General features: G+C 35.6%; 1 protein-coding gene across 1 annotated transcript; it reads right to left on the bottom strand.

The window, feature by feature from the left end:
- Positions 1-57: 57 nt before the first annotated feature.
- LOC142628308 (uncharacterized) lies at positions 58-8,819 on the bottom strand. The gene is made up of 5 exons (XM_075802409.1): positions 8,248-8,819; positions 5,898-7,008; positions 4,500-4,913; positions 2,715-4,295; positions 58-1,213 (listed from the first exon to the last, which is right to left on the bottom strand). Exons 1-5 carry the CDS (start codon positions 8,748-8,750, stop codon positions 704-706), a joined length of 4,119 nt encoding a protein of 1,372 aa, XP_075658524.1. The 5' UTR covers positions 8,751-8,819; the 3' UTR covers positions 58-703.
- Positions 8,820-9,376: the final 557 nt, after the last annotated feature.

The following is a 9,376-nucleotide window of genomic DNA, read 5'->3' as shown; positions in this document are numbered from 1 at the left end:
ATGCACATGCTCTCATAATCACTTCAACTTTCCTTTACACCTTGCACATTGTAGTTTGTACGTTGTTTTTGTTTTATTTTACACACACACACAAGGAAATAGATACAACAGTAGCCTTTCTCAAATTCTTTGGCAGTAATTAGTTTATCTCAAACCCATCTTGACAGGGAAAGTAGTGTGTATAACCTTGGTATTCAAATCATTTGTGTGTAAATGACCTGAATTATACATTGTGTGGAGACCAAGTCCCTTGCCTGAAATACACAATAAAAAAGTATGCGTGCTCGGAGGTGAAAATGCTTGAATCCAAGCTGCTTTTTACCCTAAAGGTAATGTTGGCCTGAGCACTAGTAGCAGATGAGTCAACCCAAATCTTTCAGCCTTTGGATCATCTAAAAAGAAGTCAAGGTTTGAAATAGAAAGAACAATATAGGGGGGAAAAAAAAACAGTGAGGTAAGAAAAAGAAAATATAGAGTATGAACTATGAAGTAGCTACCAGCTTCATTAAAAGTTGCCTAAAAACTCCAAGTTGCTTTTGAAATGGATTGCAGGTAGCTTATCTTTTTTATGGGCCAAAGCACCTTGCAAAGGCCGCAGAAAGTCCCACCAAACAGGCTCAGATCTTTCTCTTTCTTCTTCTTCCTCAATCTCTTGCACTTGGCTTTCGACTTCACAATCAGATTGAGAGGCGTTCTCTTCCTCTTACAGAGAGCTGAAAAACTTACTTAGCTTTTCTGAAATGGATAGTTGGCTTTCGTCTAATGATTCTTCATCTCCATCATAATCATCATCATCTTCATAAACCAAATGAATTCCATACTTTTTCAACTTAAGCCCTTTAATGATCGGTGGATCATGCTCTATAATACTTATCTCATAACCATATTTCAACTTAGAAACTATTGGATGATGATCTGGAAATCGACATAAGTACAGATGGTCTTCATGCGTCGTTGGAACTCCTTTTAATTCCAGCATTATAGTGCACAAAGGTTTATTCATTTTGACAAGAATTGCTTCTATACCTGCTATTATAGGGTCTTGATCTCTTAAGTCATCCTGTATTTGAAGGTCGAGAGAGACAACAACACATATTATCACACCTTTGATCTTAAGGTTTTTGCGTTCCGAAAATCTAACCACCTCTCGAGAAAACCAATCTGGAATCTTGCTTCCAGGCATGCTAAGAGTGCGTATGTTCCTCAAACAAACCTGCAAGTAGATATATATTTTGCTAAGAAATAAGATTCCTCTTTTTTATTTTATTAAGTGAAAAATGAAAATAGTAGATGAAACTTACAACTGTTAGTCTCAAACACTTCTTAAAATGATGTGATTATTTTCTAACAAAGCATAGATGCAATATATTAAACTTTCAAAATTAATTTATCTATATTTGTTACTTGAAATTGTTTTTAAATTTAGTAAGTCTTTTTTTTTCAAAAAAGCAAATATATTTTACATTCAATTTTTATATTAGATGAGATTTTTTGTAAATAATGTAATGAGTAGTTATAATTTGTTTTTAGACCTCCTTACAAACGGTTTATCCTCTATATGTATTGAATGGTCTAAAGAATAAGCAAATATAAGTAAATCCATCACTTCTATTAGGAAAAAAAAAATTCAAGATTTTAGTAATATAAAAAAAATGTAATTTCATCAAGAACCTACTAATATTACGTTGAGAATGTAAAATAATTATCAATGTAGGAGCTTAGTTTTTTACACAAACTTTTACTCCCAAAGCATCATAGAAGTAGACAAAATGGACCAAAAGTGGACTGAATAGGACAGAAATGAATGAAGTGGACCAAATGAACTAAAATGGACTGAGCGGACAAAAATGGACTGAATGGACTGCACTAGATGGAATGGACTGAAATGCTTTGCTGATGTTGGTTAATAAGACTCTGGTAATAATAAATGCTACACTTCAGCTTTTAAATACTATATAAATTTGGTGTTTTTGATTGGTTATGTGTGTGACTATCTTTTGGCCAAGGGAGAATATGGGTTTTGGTCGACAATGGTGGGTGGCAAGCAACAACAATAGTGATGTTTCTTTGGTGATTTTTTTATAAATATTTTTCTTATTTTGAAGAATCTTTATAAACTTTTTTCTTTATTAGACCTTAAAAATAAGTAAAATGTCAAAACTATTGTTTTACCACATGAACACGTACAGTTTGCAAGATTAGGGATGAAATTGAACTTTGCGAATCAAATTGAAAATAGGCAAAATAAGGGATTCTAAATATAATTAAGCAAATAAAAAACACTTTGCTTTGAGAACTACTTCCAAAGAATAGGAGCAAGAAGTGCAAGTTCTACCAGAACTTCCAACTTGACTCCTCCTCTCTCTCTGAAACAAAGGTTCACGTGGCATTTAATTGCCAATCATTAGTGGAAAAAGAATAATGGATTAGATTGGCAACCACCTAATATTTTAGGGCTTACATTGCAAAACGAGGGACCAAAATGTAGATTAATAAATTCATTCTATAAGAGGATTATTAAAAACACAAGGTTTAGCCAATAAACTCTCACTCAAACAGCTCTGTTTGTAAGCATAAGGTGGAGGGTGAGGTTGTATGTTCAAGACCCTTGGGTGGGTGTGTGTAAATCCTAGTTCGTGTCAACCACAGAGAGAGAGAGAGAGAGAGAGAGAGAGAGAGAGAGAGAGAGAGAGAGAGAGAGAGAGAGAGAGAACCTTAGACAGTCTGCTTTTAACCATAGAAGAGCATGCTTTGCAGCCACACATGTGTAACCTTGTCAATGACTTCAAGCATTCAAGGCCCGGAATATCCACCACCTTCTCACAGTTTGCAAGGTTCAGCTCCTGTAATCTTTCCAAGTTGGAAAGATCAGACACACTTTCCAATGCAGTACAGTTAGCAACATTCACCTCCTCCAAGTTTGAGGGAAGTGGAGGGAGAGACTTGAGCTCTTTGCAATAGGGCAATAAAAGCTTTTTAAGATTGAAAAGGCCCGTCAAGCTGGACGGAAGGCTGAAAAAATTATTGTAGCCTAGATTTAAACTTTGCAATGATGATAACTTTGCAAAATCATCAGGAATCTTCCCACATAGTTTCCAAGCACGAGCATTCAATTCTATTAGTGAGCATAGATTGGAGAAAGACGTAGGAAATTCAGTAGAATTAGGCATGCTGTTTCCAGATAACTCAATATAAGGCTTCTTAGCCATTTTTAGTATCATTAAACTTGAAAGCATCCCAAAGCTTTCAGGTAATTCTGTTACAGCAGTTTCTTCCATCCACAAATGGTGCAAGGACTTCAAATTTCCTATTGAAAAAGGAAGCTTACAGAGCTGTGTACACTTATTCAATCTTAATATTATAAGATTTTCCAGCATTCCTATGGATTCCGGCAATTCAGATATATTGGCACCGACAAAGTTCAAAGTAGTAAGAGCCAACATACTTCCAATTGATTCTGGTAAAAATCTAAGATCTTTACAATTCCTCATCTCAAGCTTCCTTAGCATTTTCAAGGCACCTACCTGATCCGGCAGATGTGTGATTGGCGTTCTATCTAACCGAAGTTCAACCATAGAAGCTAGTCCTTCAATTGAATCAGGCAATTTGCTCAGATCCTTACAGTTTCCAACTGATAACTCCTTCAAATATGACAATGAACCAATAGAAATTGGCAGTTCTTTGATTGCACTACCATTAAGTAGAAGTTGTGTCAATGATATGAGACTGCCAACAGAATCAGGAATGGCAGTGAGTGATCCACACCACATTAAACTTAATATCTCAAGGTTTGACAAAGATCCAACCGAATCAGGTATTTCTTCCATAGCAGAATTATTAAGAGAGAGTTCTTTCAGGGAAGACAACTTTCCAATGCAGTTGGGTAGTCTTCTTAAGAGTTGGCAATGATTTAGATCAATCTTTTCAAGTTTTGTAAGGCGGAAAATGGACTCTGGTAGCTCTGCTATAGCAGTGTTATCAACAAGAAGTTCTTTAAGAGATTTCATGCTTCCTATGTTCATTGGTAACTCTTTCAATTTTGAGCAGTCAGAGAGAATAAGGATTTCAAGATTTTTCAGCCCAGAGATATCAGTTGGAAATTTGATTAGGTTAGAACATTCTCTCAGGTTCAAATGAAGTAATGTACTCATGTTCCCAAGTGATTCATGAATCTTAGTCAGTTTCTTGCAACCCACAAGAATAAGCTTTTCCAGGGCATGGTTCCCTGATAAATCAGGAATAGCAGCTAGATTGTAGCAACGGCTGAGATTCATAACCATCAAGTTCTCAGCCACCTGACAAACAAGAGATTTTAGTGTTAAAAAAAGAGAATTATGAAGAACCGCTAAAAAAAAGGTGGGGGAGGGGTGGTTGGGAAGAACAAGCAGAACACACACAAAAACTCTAGTTGGTTTAGGTAACTCCCAGTAATAAGAAACACATCAACCAAGTTCATTAAAATCTTATTATTACAGTCACATTCAAATTGTGGACCATACCTTATTAGTATAAGAACCCCATACTTTTTCAATTCCGCTTCTTGAAAGATCAAGGACAGCAAGTTCCCGAGGACAAAAATCAGAAGGAAGAGCCTTCAGAGGACATCCTTTCCATTGTAGCCACTTCAGTCCAGCTGGAAGATATTTATACTTCCCTTCCAATCTCACATTGTTGATTTGAAGAAGTCTTAAATTAACCATTGATTCAAAGGGCTTGGTGCAAAGTAGTGGCTCTCTCTCTTTCTCTGCATTATCCTGAAGAAATTTCTTATACTTTTCTTTTGCGTATGTTAATGCAGAGGTGAAGTTGGGCTTTCTTTGAAGGTTTTCCATTGAAATTCTCTCACCACTTGGATCCTGAACAATGAGCTTCCCTTCAAAGTCTAGGACAATTCCTTCTATACATCTTGTTCCCTATTGTCAATCATATAGAAAATAGTTAAAAAAATTGAATGCAAGCAAGTGAATCTGAGACAATAACAAATGGTTATCAAAGTTAAAACTGTAAAATTATAATTAAGGATATAGGAATAGTGTCCATCTTTTGGGAACTTAGAACTTCTAAGGATCTAAAATAAAGCCAAATTGTAAGATCCAGATATTTTTATTTTTATTTTTCAATGGCAGTAAAATATGGAACTGGCATATTCAACCATCTCTTCTTGCCAATTTTTTGGCTCGGAAATAAATAGCTATTCTCTCTCCCTCTTGCTCTGTTTAGTAAATAGAGGAATAAAAATGAACTTTCCCTCCACAGAAGAGGACCTGACTAAAGGAACACAAAAAAGACCAACCCATCTAAATTGTAGGAGGGTGAGGAGGATAGCAAAGAGGAGAACATATCAAACCAGAAGTTGAATATGCCATTTAAGGGTTAATAGGGATCGACTAATTGTTTGGTCTCATGTCAATCAAACTATAGGTATGATATATCTTAGCCTTTAGTTCATTTAATATTAGGATTTAGAGAAATTCATTGTGGAATACAATAGAATTATAGAAGATCCTAAGCCCTCTGGTTTATGAATACAATAGAAATCTAGAAGATCCTAATCCTTCTTGTTCTTGTCTATGGTATAGACAAAAGATGTTAGCTTGAACATCTTTTATCATCTCTCTGAAAGCTTTGCAATCTCCCATCAATCTTCACCTACTGGAACTCAACCTCAGAGTGAGAAGGAAATTTGAAGAAACACTAGTGCATGAAGCAACTCGTGGAGCACAAACATTAGTATTCCTTTTTCCCCATGAGAATTATACATAGCAATATGATGCATGTAGTGAAATATGTGAGTACTTTTTTATACTTGCCGCTTGGAAAAGTTTTAAACTAACAATTCAACAATAAAGGAATAGGAAAAAAAAAAAAAAGATGAGGTATCTCACTATCAGCCATACCTTCTCATCCTTTAAGACAGTCATGATTTCATCACGATCCCACAGTCTACTTCGTGTACCAGGATCTACAGGACTTTCATCTAGAACAATTTGTCTACCCATATCTCTAATTTGATCGTGCATCCACAAAGAATTGTCCTCAAAAACCTTAATGAGTGATCTTGCTCTGAGCACTGTAACTGCTATCTCAGCCCTAAAACCACAACCTTTCAATGCATCAAGTATATCCTCTCTCTTCATTTCCATTTTAATGAATAAACATGCAATGTCAAGGAATATACGCTGTTCTTGTACATCTAAACCATCATAACTTATCTTTAATACATCCTGAAGATTGTGTGGACGAAACCTTTCCAACTTGTGCAGAGCATCTTTCCATTCCTCTATCCTCCACCTTTCAAACAAAAAAGAACCAAATACTTCCAGGGCCAATGGTAGACCTCCTGTAAGAGAGACCATTTGCTTGGATAGATTCATAAATCTTTCTGTGGGTTTCTCTCTTCTTAGCGCATGGTAGCTAAAAAGTTGTAGCGCCTCAGTGGGGGCCAACTCTCTGACCTCATAAAACCCATCCACAAGATGCTCAGGTAAAGCATCTCTATTTCTAGTGGTAATAATAATTCTACTTCCTTCAAAAAACCAATCTCTTCTCCCAATTAGCACTTCAAGCTGTCTTACATTGTGTATATCATCCAAAATAATGAGAACTTGCTTCTCATGAACTACATCTTTGATTGCAGAGATACCAGAATCAACCTCATACACAGGAGGCTTATTAGGAGAAAGACGATTGATAAGTTTGTTTTGAAGGTACACTAAATCATCATCAGTTTCAGAATTTTCTCTATCATTTCTCATGAAAACAAGGCACTCAAAGCTACCAACAACTTTATTGTAAAGAGCTTTAGCAAGTGTGGTCTTACCAACCCCACCAACCCCATGTAATCCCAAAACTCGAACGCCATTGGATCTAACATCTAACCTGCTCATCAGTTCTTCAATACGAGAATCAAGTCCAACTGTATGTGGAGCCACATTTATTGGAGTACTGTCTAGTTCTTCCAACACCCTTTTGACTAAAATTTGAATCAACTTTGCTTGTGCGTCATCACTGCCAATAAACATAAATGAGTCTACAGGAAACAAACTAGCAAGGCAGATGCTAATAACAAAAAACATCAACTGTCAAATGGTAGAGAGAAACATAGATAAAGAGTATCAAGTGCCTATTTTGATGATAAATATAAGTGCCTCAAACTCTATGGCCTTCCAAAGGATGACCGCTGGGAAACAGATATTATGTGCAAAAAAATATAATCATATGTAAGAATGAAATGTATAGGATTATCCTAGAATATTATATCACTTTATCATAAATGTTTTGGATTTTGTATATAAAACCTTAAGTGAGGCCTGACCCCATTGATGATGACATAATGCTGGCTTCTACAGAGCATGGTAGTATTTGTTAGGACAAAGACTGTTAGATGACATAAAATGTAAATGCGAGAAAGAAGCATCGGATCTCCCTTCATGCATAACATCCAATCCTAGTTGAGTTGTTGATAGAAATATTGAGATAGCCAGTTTCTAGTTTCTGTTAATAATATTATGCACCTCATAATACTTAATTCATTTTAAGATTAACTCGACACATATAAATTAGATTTTAAAAAACTGTTAAAATTCAATTAAACAATTTATCAAGTAAAATGGGGTGGCCCCTATTGATGAAGAGACAAGAGAGAGTCACTTGGGATGATGTAGTTACATTCAAAGGAAAAAGATTAATGCACAAGTGAGGGAGCGAATCAATTGAAGTTGAGGTAGTGAAAAAAAGGTAGAGAAAGACTAAAAATAAAATTAATAAATGTTATAAAAATGACATGTCAATTAGGAAAGTATCCTAGGGAACGACTTCGGATTAGATAGAATGAATGGCCAAAAAGTACATGTGACCAACCTTTACTAATTTGTTGATCATATATAACTAACCCCAAAATTTTGGTTCTATCACTAGGTTGTTATAGAAAAACATTAAAAGAAAGAAGACAGTAAAGCAGAAGATGCACATATTATATATTTCAGTCGATGCTTAAATGATTTAAGAAAATGTAAAGCTAAAACGTTCGCTAATTTAAATAAGCAAAAAAATTAAAGATGGATTAAAGAATTGCAAGGTGCACAGACATATCATGCTGAAGAAGCTACTATTATTGTAAAGCAAATTGCCACATTTCACTAAACGATTCGACGTTACTAAAATCTTTAACTCTAGAACACAATTAAGCACAATTTAAACAAAAGGATTAAACATACATACATACATACATACATATTAACACAGTACCTGTCTTTGTCTTTGTCTTGGAAAACATAACCAGCTTTTCCACCAGCTGTTTTCATGGCTTCCCTCCACTTCTTTACCTTTTCCTTCTCAATTACCTTCTCTTCATGCTCCCCGAAGTGTTTTCCGAAGAAGGGTCCTCCTTGTTTTCGAACATCCGAAGGGTCAACTTGGTAGAACACAGGTAGAATAAGCCTGTTACACTCGCATATCTTCGAAAGCTCCTCGAGGCACCACCTCGACGACGCGTAGTTTTGGGAGATGACGACGATGGAAGCCGCGGACTCCTCGATCGCTTCGAGTAGAGTCGGCGCGATGTCGTCCCCGCGGCCTAACCCATCGTCGTCGCGAAAAGCTCGGATGCCTTTGTTGTGGAGCGAGGTGTAGAGTTTGTCTATGAAGGGGTAGCGTGTGTCTTCGCCCCTGAAGCTTAAGAACACGTGCCATCGGAGCCTGGAAACTTCGTAACTGGAAATGGCTTCGTCGGCGACGTTGTTATCCGCCATGGTTGTGCTGTGCCTGTGCAGCGTTCTTTTCTTGACTTTTTGACGCAGCGTGCTTTATGCGTGGTGCGGAAAGTTGAAAGGACTTCGAAGTTTGAACCCGATCTCTTGCTTTGTATGGTTAGAAATCATGGGTTAACTGTTACTTACTGTATGTCTTTTGGTTTGACCAATACTTAGAGAGTTTGGTAAGTATATAATAGTTTTTAATGTTTAAATAATATATTACGTATTTTTATAATATTTTTTTATTTAAATTTATTTTAAAAAAAGTTAAATAATTTTATTAGAAAAACATTATTAAATAGATTTTTAGAATCATTATTAATAAACAGTATTAAAAATTTTTTTACAATACTTTTATAAAAAATATAAAAAATTAGGTACAAAATTAATTATTTTTACCTTTTCAAGTCCAAAGCCAATGTTTTGAGACATTCTTTTAACATTTCCTTCAGTTTTTAGTCTTTTTTGTTGTTGCCAATGTTGAATATTGCATGCCGATGATTTCTTTTTGGTAATATACTCCATTTTGCTGCTTATTTTCTCTGAAGTACAGGTACGTAAGGAATCATTGTTACAATAGGTTTTCCACTTTCATTTATGAGTAAAGCTAGGGACCTAATAAA

This window comes from Castanea sativa, chromosome 3, assembly GCF_040712315.1.
Source record: "Castanea sativa cultivar Marrone di Chiusa Pesio chromosome 3, ASM4071231v1".
NCBI classification, from domain to species: Eukaryota; Viridiplantae; Streptophyta; class Magnoliopsida; order Fagales; family Fagaceae; genus Castanea; species Castanea sativa.
The sequence above is the reverse complement of the archived record's forward strand: the minus strand, read 5'-3'. Positions and strand labels throughout refer to the sequence as shown.